Source organism: Psammomys obesus, unplaced genomic scaffold, assembly GCF_907164565.1.
Source record: "Psammomys obesus unplaced genomic scaffold, mPsaObe1.curated_primary_1811, whole genome shotgun sequence".
NCBI lineage: Eukaryota > Metazoa > Chordata > Mammalia > Rodentia > Muridae > Psammomys > Psammomys obesus.
Window position 1 is genome coordinate 13,544,159 of NW_026592890.1, and position 19,358 is coordinate 13,563,516.

General features: G+C 39.9%; 3 protein-coding genes across 16 annotated transcripts in view; 1 reads left to right on the top strand and 2 right to left on the bottom strand.

Annotated features, from left to right (window-relative positions):
* Positions 1-970, bottom strand: part of Wdr27 (WD repeat domain 27) — an 84,577-nt gene extending 83,607 nt beyond the window's left edge. For 7 of the 8 annotated variants that reach the window (XM_055616154.1, XM_055616155.1, XM_055616158.1 and 4 more), the window contains exon 1: positions 902-959. The gene's annotated coding sequence lies outside the window, so the exon portion shown is untranslated. Of the gene's footprint in view, positions 1-901 lie in introns of all 8 variants that reach the window. The other variant, XM_055616153.1, reaches the window with a different exon arrangement.
* CUNH6orf120 (chromosome unknown C6orf120 homolog) lies at positions 570-3,807 on the top strand. Of its 5 annotated transcripts, none has more exons than XM_055616164.1 (2): positions 573-1,114; positions 1,349-3,807. In XM_055616164.1, the coding sequence occupies exons 1-2, from the start codon at positions 956-958 to the stop codon at positions 2,009-2,011; spliced, it is 822 nt and encodes a 273-aa protein (XP_055472139.1). In that variant the 5' UTR covers positions 573-955; the 3' UTR covers positions 2,012-3,807. The 5 variants fall into 5 exon arrangements, with proteins under 5 accessions (XP_055472138.1, XP_055472139.1, XP_055472140.1 ...); XM_055616165.1 differs by having other exon boundaries at positions 1,077-1,172; XM_055616166.1 differs by having other exon boundaries at positions 1,100-1,172; positions 1,414-3,807.
* Positions 2,866-19,351, bottom strand: Phf10 (PHD finger protein 10). 3 transcript variants are annotated; one of them, XM_055616160.1, is made up of 13 exons: positions 19,217-19,351; positions 17,452-17,558; positions 17,259-17,300; positions 14,810-14,940; positions 14,160-14,237; positions 13,112-13,245; positions 12,871-13,020; positions 12,118-12,227; positions 10,623-10,776; positions 8,645-8,800; positions 4,523-4,631; positions 4,064-4,252; positions 2,866-3,045 (listed from the first exon to the last, which is right to left on the bottom strand). In XM_055616160.1, the coding sequence occupies exons 1-13, from the start codon at positions 19,298-19,300 to the stop codon at positions 2,960-2,962; spliced, it is 1,530 nt and encodes a 509-aa protein (XP_055472135.1). In that variant the 5' UTR covers positions 19,301-19,351; the 3' UTR covers positions 2,866-2,959. The 3 variants fall into 3 exon arrangements, with proteins under 3 accessions (XP_055472135.1, XP_055472137.1, XP_055472136.1); XM_055616162.1 differs by lacking the exon at positions 17,259-17,300; XM_055616161.1 differs by lacking the exon at positions 17,259-17,300 and having other exon boundaries at positions 14,160-14,243.
* Between the last annotated feature and the right edge of the window lie 7 nt (positions 19,352-19,358).

Below are 19,358 nucleotides of genomic sequence, written 5' to 3' on the forward strand. Positions count from 1 at the left end.
TTAAGGGGAAAAAAAAGTTTCCTTCTCATTATAAAATATTAAAAATGTTTCTCAGCTACACATGTAGAATCATGTTACCTGATTCTTGAGTTTGGAAAAATATTAGGCAAATCAATAACTGATGGGCTCCCACAGAAAATGGAAGCATCACAAAATGCCTTTGAATCTTTACTTACAGCAAAAGATAAAGTTTTTCACATTAACTTGGAAAGGAGTTGGGCTCCAGTTCAGGTACTATAAAGACCTAGATACCGAGGCTAAGACTAACAATTAGCTATAGATACCACAGGTACCAGAATTCAGCAAAATATTAAATGTGCCAAAAGATCCTATCTTTATACTTAGACGTTGTCTTTTGGTTGGCTGGTTTGGTTGAGACAAGGTTTGTCTGTGTAGCCCTGGCCCCTGGACTCACTTTGTGCGCGATGGAAAAGGGGAGCAATTGTTTCTGACACTCTGTTACGTCTATGGTGTGTTGTTATAGAAACTGTAATGGACTTGGAGAGGGCCAAATCACTTGTTAATAGTTCTCATGCTAAAATTTAAATTTTCCTTCTGTCGTGGTTTAAGACAAATCCAAAAGTATCCCTCCCGATGCTGTCTGCACACAGGAGCACGGGCTGCAGGGTGAGGGGACAAGGGCTCAGGAAGGACACTCTTGGCCGTGCAGACCCGCCCACAGCTCGGCGAGTGCACAGCCGCAGCTGACGCGCATCCTCGCCCCAAGGCGCGGTCCTGTCTGCAAGAAGGCTGGGAGGCACCATCAGGGACCGCACCACTCGCACGCGCCGCTCGAGCCTAAGTCGTAGAGCTTCCCGGCCACCTCCGCACGGGAGCTTGTCGCCAGACGTGGCCCCGGACACGGGCGTTAACGCGAAGTCGCAATCCCAGACGCCCTCACCTGCAGTCCAGCCCGACTTCTCCGGAACTCGCCACTGACCCCTGCCGCGTCACTATGGTTACGGGGAAGCCGACCCTTAACGCCGCGCTTCTTTACACTCGCGAGAGCCGGGCGTTGCTTCACTTCCGGCTGCATAGACCTGAGTCGTTTCCCGAAAGCCCTTGCTTCCGGAGTCCCACACTTCCGGGCCCGGGTTCTCTTCCGCCTGCTGGGGTGAGTTCCAGGTTGAGCCCGGATGCTGCGGGTGCTGCGTGGTCTGCGGGGCGTGGCGGTGAGTCCGGGGTGGGCGACCTAGCTGTTCTTCAGACACCTACGCCCCTAGGGGCCTGCGCTTCCACCCGTCTCACCGCTTCTCTTTCTACCCGCCTCCTCGGTTCCTTTCCGCTGTCCTCTACTCTTCACCCCATCTCTCGCTCCCCTGCCCCACCGTCGGTTCCTGGGACCCAGGTGCACGCATCTTGGCCTGCGTGGTCGAGCACCTCCGGTCGAGCCTGTCACCCGTGCCTTCTCAGCACACCGACTGCAGATGAAGGAGTACCCGAGTTGAGAGTCCCAGCGATGGCTGCTCCCTGGAGGTGCGCCTTGTTGATGATCCTGGCGTCCCAGGTGGTGGCCCTGGTAAAATGCTTGGAAGAGGACGACGTCCCGGAGGAGTGGCTCCTTCTGCACGTGGTCCAGGGCCAAATAGGAGCCGGGAATTACAGCTACTTGCGGTTAAACCACGAGGGCAAAATCATTCTCAGGATGCAGAGCCTGAGAGGGGATGCGGACCTGTACGTGTCCGACAGTACCCCGCACCCAAGCTTCGACGAGTATGAGCTACAGTCAGTCACTTGCGGCCAGGACGTGGTCTTTATACCGGCGCACTTCCAGCGCCCGGTCGGGATAGGAATTTATGGACACCCGTCTCACCATGAGAGTGACTTTGAGATGAGAGTATATTATGACAGAACTGTGGATCAGTACCCAGGAGAGGCTGCCTATGCCGCTGACCCAACAGAAGCAAGTCAGAACCAAGCTTATGCTCCAGAGGAGACAGCCCAAGAGGAGTCAGTCCTCTGGACGATATTGATTAGCATTTTGAAATTGGTGCTTGAAATTCTCTTCTGATCCTTTGAACTTGTGCTGCAGCACAAACCCTTATCTGCACAGAGCGATTACAGTTTGCTGTGAACCTTGCTACTTGACCTGGTGGAATTCTGTTTAACTTTTTTCTAGACTAGGATGGAAAAATAAAGCCATAGTTTTGTTACCTCAATTTACTCCCCAAGCAGGAAAAGCAGCAAGCACAGTATTTTAGAGATTAAAATTCCTATAAAAAGGGAGTCTGCTCAAGAAAGTGTTTAAATACATTTTTCGTTAGTCAGGTGAGCAAAAAGATCGCAGTAACAGACTGTATAAAACAGATTAAACTTGAGTGCTAGTGCAGACGAAGTTAAAAGGCTGATGAATAGAATTTATTCTATAGACATTCTAAATGAAGTATAGCACTTAGAGTTTTAAAGAGGTACTAAAGCCAGGTCAGAAATGCAATGACAGCTTCACTCTTCCCAGAGCCTCTGCGCAGTAGGAATATGGTACCTGAAACCCAAGCAAGCTTTCCTGACAGGCAAGTATTCACAAACTATTGATGTGCTGTTGATGTCAATCCCAAATCCAGTTGTACGAGATCTTGGGCCGTTTGCCCTTTCCTCTGCTTGTGCTGATTGGAGCTCTATGGTTATCTGGTAACTGTGATACTACCTAAGCAGGTCAGGACGAGTCATAACAAATGGTAACTAACTTTTCAGATTCAAGAAGAAATATTTCAAATTAAGTTGCTACCTCTTTCTGCTAATCTGTGGGAAAAGGTGACACTAAGAAATTAAAATCTGGGGAAATGAGCCATTTCTCTGTGACTTTCTTTCAAGGGTGGGAGTTGGTAATAATGAAATAAATCAACTTGAAGATGTTTAAGGTCATAGTTAATTTCAAAAAAGTTCTTTATTGGCATAAAAAAGAAAGTATTGTAAATAAATTGGCACCAAATATCCCAAACATGAGGGTCAAAAAACTATTTTATCCCTCTTTGCTGTTTTTCCCCCTTCTGCCCACTTTCCTGGGTGTTGGGGGAGCTCGCTGACAACAGTCACAAATCCAGCGACCTAGGAGAAAAATTGTTAGTTAATATGGAGTGGAATTTTATTTTTATAGGATTGAGTACAAACCATCTAAACTCACTCCTGAGCTATCTGTAGTGATAACTCCTGGGGGGATTTTTCAGTGGGGAGGGAGTACTGACTTCCTTAAGCCAAGGAAGATAATATAAACAACCCTTAATCAGTGTAACCAATGCAGTGTGAACTATTGCATGGTGTAAAGAGTAAAGTGTGGACTATTGCATGGCCAAGATAAGGAAAGGCACTGTAACAATCATTTGTACCTTTAAAAAAATTACCATTATCCTTCTTAAAATTAAAATACCATCATGTTTTTAAAACCTCAACAACACAATTCCTAATGTAGAACTTTTTAATGAATCTGGCTTTTTATGGCCTTTTTCTCCACTATTCTAACAGCACCCTCTCGGTGGCACTTTAAAAACCTATACCACATACTTGATATGAATTACTACAGAACCTTAAGTGATGTATTCAAGTTGCTTACTTTTAAAGGATTTCCATGAAATGTAAGTTTTATAGAGTACTATACAGTGTTAACTATGCAACTAAGTTCTTAAAATTGCACAATTACCTGTATAATGTTTTAATAGAATTGCTGTGATTTACTATTTGATTCTGTGTCCATTCTAAAATTATCTGGAATTGTCATGCTGCCTCACTTTATAGAAAGATGTCTTAGCATATATAAAGACAGCAGTCACTTTGTTAATAGATAACCTTTAGAAATAAAAGCATCCAAACAAACTGGTGCTGTTACTGTAGTAACTTTCCTAGAAAAACACCAGCTCATTCTGCATCTCAAATGAACTTCCAAAATCTAACCTAGGCATCCTGCCATCTCATTTGTTCTTTGGTTCCAAAAATGAAAATCAAGTAGCTGTGACACAGACAGTAATAGCTTGGTCATAATTGGAACATGTTTATGGCATTTATGTAGCCTTAAAAAAATGCTGGGAGATCTTCATCACACAAGAGAATGTGTTTTGTTTTTCATCTTTACCTGATGGAATAGCACCAAGGCCCACACAAAAAGTATGATAACCTCTGTCACACACATCACAGAACATCATTTCTTCTTCATGGTGGGGCTGTCCACATATAATGCATGTCTTACATTCCATACATTGCCATGGGTAGGTCTTAATCATAGAAACAAGCTCCATGGTCATATCCAAGCAAGAAGGGTGGCCTGAATCAAAACCAACATGAATAGCATTTCACAATAGAACTTTTAACTTAAGGCATACACAATATTAGTTCCCACGAATGGCTGTCATACTTAATATTACCATTGAAACATCAAAACACAATGTAGAGGATACATGGGCTTTATGTATGTCTAACAAGTCATATCCATTTGTTGATTATTTGATGGACACCTAGCTGACAACTATGAGCCCTAACTTTGGAGGCAACACGCAGGGTGAGGTTAAAATCTTAAGGAGACATCTCTACTTACCACTGTTATCACACTGGGAGCAGTGTATAAGGGGTTCAGCCTTTCCTTTCTTGTTGGACTCCTTACCCTTCAGACAAATTCCACATAGAGCATTTGGAATGACCTTTGGCTGGAAGGGTAGAAGAGGGCTATAAATTCATGCCAGAAGTACTCACTATGGGTTCAAAATGGGATCTGTTATTACCTTATCTTTACTTTTGGTAATCTGCTAATGAGAACCTTTTTGTAAAACATAACTGGATATCAGATGGATCAGAACATAAAACCCCCTCTATGATGAAAGCCTAGACTACACTCCATAAAAACATAACCTTGTGTTGCCTAAGTTCATCACTCTGTGCTCCCTACACACAGCACTTTCCATATAAAGACCAAAAACGAAAAATGAAATAGGATGTCAAATGCCACTAATAATCGGGAAAGAAAATCCAAGTATGAAATGATCATACATAAAAGCTAAAGCTAAGTTTTAAACAACATATATATTCACTTTATTTCAAAACTGGTATTTTCCCAGAGATATAAAGCTGAACCTATAAAATAAAATTAAAAAAAACCAAACCCACTATTTTAACATTTTAATTGAAAGATGTCCCATTCATACAGTCATGCATAAATATCTGTAGAAATCTGAGTTGTATGCGTATTCTTGTTTCCTGTCTAAACATTAAGAGAACTATGGCAAAGGAGAGAAGTATTCACTGTGACATGTAAAACATAAAAACTTTTGGACAATAAAAAATTGTAATCAAGTAGGAAATATACAAAGTATATTTTGAGTATCATCCTTCAGATTAAAAACACACAGTATTAGGGCTTTAAACATGGAATAAGACAGTATAAAGGGTTTCCTACACCTGAAATAAAATAAAAGGGCAGGGAAGGGATATCTGAGCATCATAATCTTGACCCTCAAACAGTGCTCAGTTGTACTATAGGGTATGCATGAAGAAATGGTTTATAAAAAAAAAAAAAAACAAGGGTTGAAAGACAAAGATGATTTACAGAGTAATAGTCTAACACAGTCAAATGCATTGTATCTCTTTTCTAAATTATTTCACCACTGAGAGATCTAAACTCACTTTAAATGTCTCAATGCCACTTTTATACCTTGTCAGACCTAAATAATTGGGTTTTTAATTTTTTTAAATATTTTCTTTGCAAAAGATGACAGAGGCATTCAAAAACAATTTTTGGCTTATTTATTTTTTTAAAAAGTCAACCTTATACATAAATATGATAAAAAAAAAACAACTAAACAATCACAAATGTCTCTACAAAATAATAAATATCATGGTGTTAAACAAGCATATTAAAATGTCCCATTGACTACTCTCCATCTCCTCTCTGTACTTTATGCCCTGCTCCCCCAGAACATGACAGCAGTTTGTTATTCTGCTATCCTGCTGAACCCTAAGCACATGCTTTCACTGTGTCCTGGACATCAGTAAAAAATAACTAGTAAGTTCACTTCTAAGATTGAATCTTAACTGCCATAATATGCAGCAGAACTTTCAAAAACCTGTACTAAATGTAAAAGATAAACTTAGACTTAAACTTAAACTTAAGAGTTTAAGTTAGATACTAGTATAGTAAGTATTCTAATATCTTTTACTAAAGTCAGGAAATAAACCACACAATACTAAATTTTGAAAAGAGAATTCCTCATAGGAGACTCTTTACAAAGCAACTCAAGGAGTAAAACACAAATCTAATTATTCACATTCTAAAGCAATTCAAGTTCTATAATCACTAAAATACACATAATGCCTACAGTAAAAGGAGACACTAAGAATCTTCAGGGTTTACCTTTAAAATTACACATAATGTTCTGATAAACCACTTAAAATTTTTTCTTACCCAATAATCTTCATCTTGTTGAAAAGAAAAATATGGGAAAAGACAAAGAGAATGAGAGAGGGGAAGAAAGAAAGGTGATAGATGGGGGAGACACAGCAGTGGAAGAGGGAGAGAGAGACAGCACTGTGGAGGAGTCTTTTGCGGTGCTGCTGCAGTTCAACACACAGAAGCATTGTTCCTGTACGTAAAGACTCACCAGGCTACAGAGCCTCATCCAGACCCTCACAGACAAACCAAAGACCAGCACTGAGGGAGGGAGATACACAGATGTCCCTGGAAGCATGGGGAAGGCCCCATGCTTCATGGGGACCCTCTGATCTCCTTTCCACACTGCAACAGCCTTTTCGTTCTCTTCAGACAACAGCCCTTAACATCTCAAATAAAAGGCTCACATATACTTCTCTTGTTGAAAAAAATAGCAAAATAAGTTGAAACTTTCATAGTAACACTAACACAGAATAGATTTTAATTATATATGTGTAGGCCTGAAGCCTAACAATTACATTTTAATTTCAGGTTAATATAACCTAAACAATACGGTCCTACAAGTTAAGGGCAAGTACTAGTCCATCTTACTAAATTACATACATTATCATGTTTAACTCCCATATTTTAAAGTGTGTGTGTGTGTGTGTGTGTGTGTCTGAATGTCAGCTTGAAGTACCCTTATATTTAGGCACATCTTGGCTCATTAATACTTTCAATAGGTTAACTTTCAATAATCATGCTCACAATATATATCTATATATTGGCTGAACCCATCTTTGAAATACCTGAAACATTTTTAGTAACTAAAAACATTACTAAAAATGTTTACAGATTATAAAATGTTTATTTTGCATGAGGCTCCCTTGAGTACTATGAACTAAGATTAATCTCTATGATTTACTCACTAGATCGGTGATAATATGGATCGTTCTTTATTTCTAGCCTGTATATTCTCTATTATAATGAACGATGAAACAGGTTCTCCTTGTTTAAGTGTCCTCAGCCCTGGACAGCTGCCACCACACTGGCACCTCTAAGACAGTGACACATACTGGCTCCTGCAAGCTTTTTCTAAAATGTAATCTTTGGAATTTGTTTGGTTTCAATTATTAAGCAGTAACTGAAATAATCTTTAGTTTACAAAGCATAGATAAGCTATACATGTAAAAAACAAAAATACCCAAGTACAAAATCCCACAGAAGCAGCCCACTGACTCTGTCCTTGGAAGGATTCCTTGCTGAGTAAGCCTTCAATCTGCTTGGCCGTGCCACAAAAGCATGTTCCAAATGGTTCATACATGGGCCCTGTCAGAAAGTGTTCTAAGTGAGACTGAAAGACAATGACTCACAGCTCACTTCTGCTTATTTTCTGTGCTTACATGCCATTGTTCCGATGCTAACACACAGGTGTTTAACAACTCAACCTAGTGAGACTCTTGCAGCCTTCCTTTAGCACACCTCCATAAAGAAACCGGACACATGCTCTAACCCAGCCAAGACCAGGAGAACTATCTGCTGTAACATCACCATCCACGTCACAAAGCTGAACACTAAGTCCACTCCTTCTGTGATACCCTTACGTCCCTTCGCACCACAACAGCTACTCTCCCCTCATCTAACCTTCTGGAGGGGAGAGGCATACAGAAAACAAACGTTAAAAATAATAAACAGAGTTTCTGATTATCTATGACCTTACTCTTCGAATAATCAGATCCACAAACTAAGTTTTAGTCCTTGTCACAGAATGGTACACCAGCTATCTGCCAAATATTACAAAAAGCCATGATGCAAGTAATAGCTTTTACTATTTTCGATCCCAAACATGGCAGAATTTGGCAACAGAATCCAACAGTCCTTAGAACAAGCCCAGATAGTCTCAGTGAAAGGCACTACAAAAATACCACCTCATGTGGTTGTAAGTCCATTCCTACTTCACAGTTCACCAAGTTTAGCTTTACCAGCTGTTCAAATATTCATAATGCTAGACAATTATGCCCTGTACTTAAAAAAAAAAAATCAAGTTCTGCCTTGAAACAATGTTTTAAAAACTCCTATTTTTCTGGTTATTAATTAGATGGGAATGCACACCCATAAATTGTTATATACAGGAAATAGAAGCTATACCATGACCAAAAGGAATAAGAAAGCCACCAGAGGAAGAAAGCAGTGGACAGGTGCACAGCACAGGGACAGAGTGAGCACAGCAGCTCAGCTCCTCAGGCTCAGAGTTAACGGTCTCAGGGAGAGGCTGAGTCAGGGGCTTTTCTCTTCTACCTTGTACCCAGGAACTGATTTGGACAGTACAGAACGTTTGGAGCCGTCTTTTCTTGGAGTGGCCACTTTGTCTTTTGATTTCTGTCTTCCCTGGAAGGTGTCCTCCTGGCTGTCAGGGGGGCTGTCTCCTTCAGACACATTGCCTGAGGAGCTGTCCTGTAGCAAAAAAGTAAAAACAAAGGTTCCTTGGAATTAGGACCAAGTTGTGTCTCAGCTGTTTAAATGACAGAAAACATTTTTTTTAAAGTTTTAGCCAATGAAAAATATAAAGATGATTCTAAGAAATGTATTTCTAATAGAGTAAAAAAAAAAAGCCATGTTAAAAGTTATTTACCCGTCTAATTTCTATTAGCAAGTTCCTAGTCAACTATGTTTTCTGATGTAACTGAGCAGAAAAATGGAATTAACAACTCAACTATTATATTATACAGCTTCAATATTTTTCATGCCATAGGGATACAGTTTTCTATTTTTAAAAATACTTATTTTTCCTCTGAATAGAAGTCATTATGAAAGTCCTTCAAATATATAACCATGTTCAAAACTGTAAAAAAATGCAATGTCATAACCCTAACTGCCTACAACAGTATGACACATTTTATTTGTTCAAGAGACAAGACCTCAGTATCTGACCATTTAATTCATTTTATAATTTAAAGCTTTGTAACAACTTTATAGTCACATAAATTATGAAAACTGAATGAAAAAAAAAAAAAGCTATCCCTAACCACCTGATAACCAGCCTGCAATGGTGTTCTAGTTTCTCAGTATGTCTGTACTCTGCAAAGGCCTCGACTCTCATACATCCCCCATATCCTCAAAATGTGGTTTCATTCTGTCAGCATAATTCAAAAACTTGGATTATACTGCATGTGTGTGTACACTGTGATACAACAGTGAACACATTACCTCTATGTATACACAGTCACACACATACTTAATGCACATGGATCACACAGCATATGTGTATAAATGTGCTTTGTCATCTTGGTAAAGTACTATATACATTTCCTCATGTTATTTGAACTACATTTCTTTTGTGTTAATGTATCACCACTGTGGATAAAGTTTTATTTCTAAATCTACAACACTAAAATCAACATGTTTTTCTTTATTTAAATTTTGCTAACATCTGATTAAGTGCTTAGAATTAATTCTGTTAGCAAATTTGCCAGGTCAAGATCTGTGAAAAAATTCTGGGTATGTTGTCAAAATGGTTTCCTCAAATTTACATTAATTTATATTCTGCAGAACAGTCTGATAAAGTTGCATTCACCATTACTAACTTCCATAGCTCCTTTCTGCTGACTGACAGGAGCCATCACTGCAGTAGGGCATGGACAGAACTTTGTTTCACGTAACAGGTAAGATTGTTATGTTAGAAGTTGTAGATAAGGAAATACAATGCCACTCAGTGATTACACTATTTGGGTTTGCTACAATGTAAGGTATAAGATGGATGTGGCTTAATGTATATTTTTGAAGAAAGTCACAACCTTAAGTCACCTTAAGAGATACTTTATTCCCCCAAGGACAGACACCCTGCTTTTTTAGCAGTTAAATTTTTTGCATGAAAAAAGGCACCCAGAAAAAGTAAATATAGTGCAACACATTATTAAGCTAACACTCTCCTACAGAAGCCCCAAGTTACGCAAAAGAGCACAAAGTAACTCGCTGCCCCGCCCAAATCACAGTATTTTAATCTGCATAAAGAGCAAGTTGGGTAAAAGAGTATTAATGTTCAATACAATTGGCTCTCTTGCTCAAAATAGAAGATTTTAAATATAAAACTTGCCCCCCAAAAAAGCAATACTCAACCTGTTTATATTAACACAATAAATACTCTGAGTGAATTTTTTCTATAAATATATGCGACAGTCCTGTTCAAAGAGTATGATAATAGAGTTCAATTGAACATTCCAGAAAAGCAATCAGCAAATAAGCAAAGGATGTCTCCTGTTAAGGTACGCAGTCCTACCGAAGTGCCTTTATTTTTTCGCTTCTCGTCCCCTCGGCCATCTTCACCATCATCTGAATCACCATCACTGTCCAGTGCCGGGAGCTCCGGGTCCAGGGGTGGCTCATACAGGGCTGTGTTCAATGGCAAGTACCGCAGCTCATCTGGTGAGTACCTAAGGTCAGAAAGGTTGTTTTCATTCTTCCTTGAATATTAAAAATGGAAAAACTGTGAAATTTGCCTTAAGCTTCTCACGCACATATACTTCACAAAAAACTGGATAGGGAGAATTTCATTTTGGTCATCAGGTGGAGATAAGTAATAAATTTTTACCAATCTGAACATATTTTCCTACCAACTGACCATGCAGATTATGCATTTGATCCTATCTAAACATAATGTATGTTTTTCCCTTCACTATCAAACCAAGAAAAAGATAATACCGTGTCAGCAGACAGGAGTGAGACCTAAGCAGCCCCGAACAGCACATGAACACTTGGGCCCGGGCCCTCACGCTCATGTCAGTCCATACCCTGAGTGTGGCAACTTCTGCATCGCATACATACACTCAGAAAATCGGCTCAGCGGAGAGTAAACCTCAGGAAACTAACAGACGACTAAACGGTATCATCAAGTGCGTGGAATATAATAAAGATCAAAATTAGGGATGTTTTTAGTAGCAGTTACTTTGTGTGAAGCATGTATTGCAACACTGAAGTCTCTCCCAGTTCAGGCTGCATACAGCCCTCCTGGTCTCAAGAGGCTATTGTTCAAGACCTACCTCACTAAAACACCACATCAGAACACAGGGGTTGGTAGAACACCACCAAACTTTTAGTAATTTCCAGATTTAAAAAATTTTTTAAAGTTAAAAATTAGCACAATTTAAATTAGACTATCAAACAGAAAGTACACTTCCATGCTCTGGGGCAAATCATGTCTTCTGAACAATACCTATTCTGAGAACAGGTTTCCAGAATGAAGCCTGCTACTGGAAGAAAAGCTGAGATTTTGAAACAGAAGGAACCCATTCGTCCTGGCTTGAAAGGCCTTTGGTTACATTTAAGATGGAAAAAGGAAGTAAGTACACTCATGGGCGGGGGGGGGGGGGGGGGGGCATGCCTGCCCTGTATTTACTCTGCTCCTCTTTCTCCCTCATCTCTTGCCAGCAAGTCACACCCTCCACTCTGCACTGCACTTGGTAAGCCCCACATAAATGAAGCCTCTGCTGAGGGGAGTCGAAGCTGAACCAACCTGAGATGCTGATTTCAAAAAAGTTTCCCAGTAATACAAACTACTGGGCCATGTGCCATCCTGTAAGCACCAAAGAGCTACCCAGGCAGAGGCATTGGCACTCCACACTCCACCAGGCCTTCAAATTCTGATAGAACGATGTTTTTTATATAGAACCCAACAGGAAATATGTAGACACAAAGCCTGCACATCTCTTGGTGTCACTGGTAAACACAAACTTTTAGGAGGCTCTGAAAGGAATGATAACTAAAATACCAAATACCTCTTATAGTACTCCTGGAACTGTCCGGGGATGAGAGCCACTGGGTAAGAACTGACCTTTGTTCTCTCTGTTGGCAACACTTTGTACTTTCCTTGAGGCACTTGGATAACCTGTGTTAAGATCAAGAAACGTGAAAACTGATTCCAACCTGGGAATCAAGGCTTCAAGAAAAGAATTCCCAGGTATAAACTACATCTGTGTCCCTGCCCTCTAAGAAAGCTAGCAATCTAAATGACGGCAGCAATAACCTGAGGGACAGTTGGTGCTTTCCAACTGCATGCTTAAGTTTTGTGCCTGTTATAACCATGTACCGACCCCGAGGAAAGGCAGCATAAACTCTCTGGCACACCACAGCCTCTCTGTAGCTCACCTGCTCCTTCTATGAAATGTAGGGGACACTTGTCTAAGCTCAGAAGGCTTCCCCAAGCCCAAAGAGACAAGCATAGTATGCTACTCTCACACCACTCTTGGGACATGGGAGTTATGATACATCGCTACTATAAGTCTCACTCAGTAAACTCTCAACCACAAAGCAAAGAGGTTTCAGAAAGAAGGAAAGGAACGCGGGTGGGAGGGCAGGCAAATGGCATTATCCAATACATCATTAAAAATGGTATCCTATTTCTGTGAGAACACACAGCACAATAATAATAACAACAAAAATAATAATAATGGATGGTAATAATAATGATGGTAACCATTCTGTAATAACAACAAAGAAGACCCAGATACTGCTGAACTAAGTCACCCTACATGTGTCTGTAAGTCAAAATACGCTCTTCTCTCTTCCATGCGTTCCCGGTTTAAATTGCTGTTAAATTCGGCAGCTTTCTTGGCAGCTTTCTTAATGTACTCAGGGACTTTGCTGGCTTCAACTTTCTGAGTATTCTGTTGTTGCATTTGCTGAAAGAAAAAATAATACTGTTAGAAATCATCATTTTATAAAAAGTTTCCCCAACCCCCATGACAGACGTAATCACTTCAAATCACTTACAGAGTATTCCTTATAGTGATCTGTAATTCTCTGACGTTCCTTTTCTTGTAGAATAACAGAATATTCAGCGTGTTTAGCTGGATATTCTTTTATCATTAAATCAATCACTTCATCACTGCGCAATGCTGTTAAACCTATTTCAGATGCCCCCAAAAGTAAGTAAAGAAAATATCTTAAGACCAAGTAAACACAGAACACAGTTGCTTTTTCAAAACTAGTTTTTCTTTCAAACAATTCTACTAAAAAAAAAAAAAAAAAAAAACTTCATACAATATACAATAAAGCAACATTAATACATTTAAAAATATTAAAAGTTACTTACTCCTCCTAATAAAGTCAAGCAATCAAAACTGAAGGTTATCATTTTAAAAAAAGAAATCAATTATTCAACCAAATGTGTCTTTTCCATTTTATGTAAATTGTAAGAATACTTAGAAATATTTGTGAATGATATATACTAGCCATTAACAATTAATACAGGATATATAAAAGTTACTTCCCAATATGTATTTCTTAGTCTCTAAATCTATATATCAGAAATATTAATCAATTCACATCTCAAAACATTCACCCATCTACACATGCTGTGTAACTTTCACAATTTCACTATCAGATTTTCCTACTGCTGTGATGGATTTACACTGGAAAGTGCCTGTTGACATTAACACACTCGCTAAAGATATATTAGGAATGAAGTATATGCTATAAAGAACTAAAAATTTGACAGGATTTGCCCTTTGAAAGACAGGAATCTACAGGTTCAATCCCCAGCACTACACGGAGACAAAGATCTACACGTAGGCACAAATCCCACACCCAGATGCCAATTTGACAACTCTGTTAAACTTATAATTAGAAAATTATATGGTATTAGAAAAAATGTTCTTCATGTCCTTTACTTCTGAACAATAATTAAAAATGAGGTAAACAATGTATCATTTAAATAGTTTGTTAACTTTGTAAACTGTCTTAGGAAGTGTGGTATTTATCCATTTCCATGTGTCACCGACAAGTGTGCAGCTCTGAAGACGCTCCAGGCGCTGATTACCTAGTGTGCACTGCGTCTCCGTGATGACGTTTAGCTCTCTCAGGTACAGTTTCTCCTTGTGAGATAAATCTCGTCTCTCTAAATCTCCAAAAGCAGAATAAAAGGACTTTTAACAACTGAAACTATACATTTAAGAACTTTTAAAAAACTTAAAAAAAACTATTTTAAACACATCTCTTATTGCACATAAGTATTATTGAGGTAGCTACTCAAAAAAAATCTTATGAGTTCGAGAAATAAACATTGGAAAACTAAAAACTACATTAGGGCAGTTAATAACGAATGGCCTTGTACAATTCATACATGGCTTAGAAGCTAACTCTATCCCTGAGGTCATGGAGCAACTGTTAAAATTAGAAAACATTGGCTATAAAGTGATTTTTTTTTTCCAAAATTAACCTTAAATAGTTAGGTATGGTGGTATATGCCTATAATATCAGGACTTATTCTGCCCTTAGATAACCTGGCAATATAAAAACATGCTAACTGCAGAGTGGGATACTGAGTGATAACAGTAAATTAAATTCAGCAAGGCTACTTGCTTTGTAAATATATAAAATAGAAATCATTCATAACCAACCCTTGGAGTAAACACCCTGTCTTTGTTAGAAGTCAGATGTCATCCATTATACACCCTGAGCCTTAAGTACCTGGATATTTCCGCTTGAAGGAGGTCACACCCAGATATTCACTGACTTGTTCCTGAAGCATATAGTATTCTCCTGTTTCATCAGGTGGCCATTTGTATTCTATTAAGTTTTCGGCTGGGTAGTAACTAAAGCTAAGACATAAACACACATTATGCCTTATATGTGAATTTATTAAATTTTAATCATATTTATATTTCAAGTTATTTTCAAAACAATTTTAAGAATTGAAATTCTTTTTTATTACTGCTATGATTTCCAAGAAAATTACAAAATGGATAGAAGAATGATACAAAATTTCACATAAAAAATTCACTAAGAGTAGCAATTCCTAAACGTGCGAAGAACCTAAGACTGGAAAGACGGCTCGGTGGTTAAGAGTGCTTGCAGCTCTCGCAGAGGATGCACACTCAGTTCCCAGCACCACAGCAGGCAGCTCACAACCACATGTCCAGATCTGCTCTGATCTTCTGGCCTCTGCAAGTACCCACAGCCGTATGTACACACACATCAAGACGGACGAGTAAAATTTCAAAACCCAGCCAGGTATACATGTAATTCTAGCACTCGGGGAGACAAGGACAGGCAGATCTCTGTGAGTTTGAGAGCAGCCTGCTCTACAAAACGAGTCTAGGATAGCCAAGGCTACAGATCCTGCCTAAATAAATAAATAATAAATAAGCAAGCAAATGCCCAAGACTAACCAGACCAAAGCACGGTAGTAACAACTCTTAACGTATTTTTGATTTAATATTCACTATAATTACTTCATGCAACCAGATACAACTTACACAACTTCTGATCCTTATCTATTGCTTGGTAAGTCCCAAACAGCTGAAAAAGCACTTTTCCAAGGACCTCTTTCTCTGTGAACTGGACAATAGGCTATATTATACTCTACAAACCCAGAAGCAAAAGAACAGACCTATTTTGGAAGTTCTGGTGTACTGCATTCAACTGCACTCCTGAATAGCAAAGAGTACAATGAATGTGTCAATCTAGACCATCTAACTTCTAAATTAGAGGCAGGAGTGTGCCAGTGTTTTAGTGCATGTGTTCATTTAAAAAATAACTCATGAAATATCATCCTCAAACCTATTGCTAGAAAACAACATAAGCACACACAGCTCCAGAAAGGAACCTTCCTCCTGTCATATTACATGCAAAAAATAGCTCAGAATGGGTCAAAATCCTAAATATTGAAAGTACCTAGAAAACCCGAGTTAGCAAGAGATATTAGACATTAACACCAAAAACCAAAGTTACAAAAATAGACAGCATCAGAATTTCAAAAAGAAAAACAAAAACAAAGGTGACCCTATCAACCATAGGGGAAAAATAGCCAGGGTGCTAGAAAATATTTACAAACCACATATCTGATAAAGGAATTAATATGCAGAATACATAAAGAAGTCCCATAACTCATCAGCAAAAAATAAAAATAAAAAAAGAAATGAACAGCTGGGCATAATGCTGCAAGCCTTTAATCCCAGCACTCTTGAGTTTGCACCAGCCTCATCTACATAGTGAATTCCAGGGCCACCAGAGCAACATAGTAAGACTGCCTAGAAAGAAAAAAAAAAAAAAAAAAAGGCAAAAACAAAGGGGGGGGTGCTGGGGAGAAGACAAAGAAGTAAACAGGTATTTCTCCAAAAATAAAAATCAAATAGTCAAAAATAACTGACTAGCCATGGTATAGAAAACAAAATCACAGTAGGAATGACTTTATCTTTCAGTATTGCTATCATCAAAAAAAAAAAAAAAAAAAAAAAAAAGCAACAACAATAATAATGTTGCAAGGTTATAAAGGAATTAGAAGTTCTGTGTATTGTTGGTGGGACTACAAAATGGTACAACTGCTATGGAAAATGTATGAAAGGTCCTCAAAAAGCTAAATACAGAATTAGCATATGATAGAACTTTTCTGCTTCTAGTTATATACCAAACCAAGGTATTAAAACAGGGGTTCTAAATGCCTATGTTCACTTTAACATTAATTACCCCAGCCTATAGCTGAATAAACAAAATGCAGCCACATATACAATGGAATATTGTTCAGACTTAAGAAAATTCTGACATGAACTCCAACACAGATGAACCATGAAGCCAGATCCCACAGGCAAGTACTAAATGGTTCACACTAGGGGCAGGAAGTAGGCCTGTGGTAGCCAGCAGCTAGAGGCGGGGAGGAATAGGAGGTACTACAGGGCTATGCAGTTGGAGTTAGTAAAGTCTGGAAAGGAATGCCATAATAGCTGCACAATATTATGAATGTAATTAATACCACTGAACTATACACTGAAAAACTCTTACAATGGTGGCTTTCATGTACCTATTTTACCATCATTTTTTAAAAGTTCTCAGAAGCAAGACCCACTTTGGTGTTATATTATATAATGTGACTTTTTTTCTGTGGAGGCCAGAATGGGACATCAGATTCTGTGGCACTTACAGGAGATTGTGAGATGTGGGTGTTGGGAACCAAACTCCAGTCCTGTGAAAGAGCAGCAAGCACTCTTAACTTCTGAGACATCTCTCCAGCCCCAAAATTTTGATAACTGTTTCTACTGCCTGGGATGGGCAGGGGAACAAGAAGAGGCAAAACAGTCTACAAAAGTTACTGGTAAACCTTAAAGTAGCAGTACCTAAGATCTTGACTTGAAGTCTCACAACTTCTTGAGCTGTCTCCTGAGCCCATTCGCCTCCTTTTAGATGGATGGGTTCCATCGTTTGAGTTATCTTCATTATCGTCCTGTATATTTAAATGATTAAAACATAATAATACAGAACAAAAGAATGAATTTAAAAACAAAGAATGATCATGTATCTTTCCAGTCTGCCTAAGTATCAACAAGAAAAAGCGTATTTCTAACTAGTGTCCTTAGAAAACTTAATTACCTAGAAAAATTAACAGGACAAAGACTTTGTAATAAGTGAAACAAAGCTAAAACTGACCTCCAATCCAAACAAAATAAAAATTTCAACTACAATTTATAAAATGTACTCTACTTTCACTTTCTTACCAATTAGGGTGAGTTGAAATGTCTTCTGCTTTGAAAAGCCACACCACTCTAAAATTAAAGCAAGCCTTCCTATTTGAGCTGGGAAATAAATATTAGCAAATCTTACAGCACCCTTCCACTTAAAACTGGCCCATAAGAGTGCATTCTAATTAGGTACTTTGGAGATGGAGAAAGACTGAACACTGGTTACCAAAATATAACTACATTATTTTTCTCCACTGCAGAAAGTGATAAGCTCATCAGAGATATATGTTGTTCAGCCATTCCATTAAGGAAATGAGCAATCAAATGTTTTAAAACAATTTATTTACATATTCCCAAGGCCTAAGTCATATTTCTTACTACATATTAAAATAATAAAGAGGCAGCACAGGCCAGCATGCCAGTGCTTGGCTGCCTGGAGTCTTACTGGGCACTGCCCTCCACCAGCTGTGTGGTAATGCTGCAAGCTTCTCCTTGTCTGGAAACCTAGGTGCTGAGACACGGATTAAGTGAAGTATCGCATGGAGAGCATTAAGAGCAAAGGCTAGCACATAACTGTCTGACAGATAATAAACTCAAGATTAGTCGTAAGTTTGTACTTTTCATTTTGTCTCTAGCACCTAGGAATTTACTAAAATTCTCTTACAAATAGAAAAACACAGAAATCATTCTTTCAGTCATCAAAAATGAAGGCGACTGAAAGCCTTAACAACCCTCTTAAGACTAACGATCAAGTGGAAGTTGTATTTATATTGCATACTTCACATAGTTCATTTTAAGCACTGAAGTGTCCATTTTATTAATTTGTGGACGTTTAACGATTTTTGTACGGCAACACTTTCTTTTAGTTAAAAAAAAAAACAGTAAGAAGAAACAAAAACGGAAGTCGACACTAACTTTTCAAGCTCAAAAAGGTAGACTCGGGAGGTCTACATTCCAGTGACAGGCCCTCTCCCCCGCTGGTCCGCAGGCCGACCCGAGCCGGCACCTTCGGGCACCGCGCGCCCTTCGAGACCCAGGCAGGGCCACTGGGTCCGCAAACAGGCAGCGGGAGGCCCCCGGGCCGGGCCGGGCACGTGGCCGGGACACCTCGGCTGGCCAGGTTTGTGGGTTTGAACCTGCGTCCCGCCCGGCGTCTCCGCGATCCAGACCCCCAAAGGCCGCAACTTTTTCCGACTTTCCTAGGCTGCGGGCGAGTCGCCCAGCCGCCCAGGCGCCCCGCCTGAGCCGCTCTTCTGGGCTTCCCCGTCCCCGCGGTTCCCGGACAACTTCCCACACCGCCGCGCAGGTCGCCCCGAGGGCTGCGCCCACCGTCGGCCGCACTTGTTGCTCGCGACCGGCCGCCCCGTCCCCCGCCCGCGCACGGCCCGGCCCGCGGCAGCCGTTGGGAGCCCGGTCAGCTCACCTTCGGGGACTGCGCTCCGGGTGAGGCCGGGTCGCTGTCGCACCGCCGCGGGGACAGCGCCGCCCCGGGCCCGGACGCGGCCATCAGCCCCAGCGCCCCGCGCCGCCGCCGCCGCCGCCGCCGTCGCTTGGTCCCGGCCGCC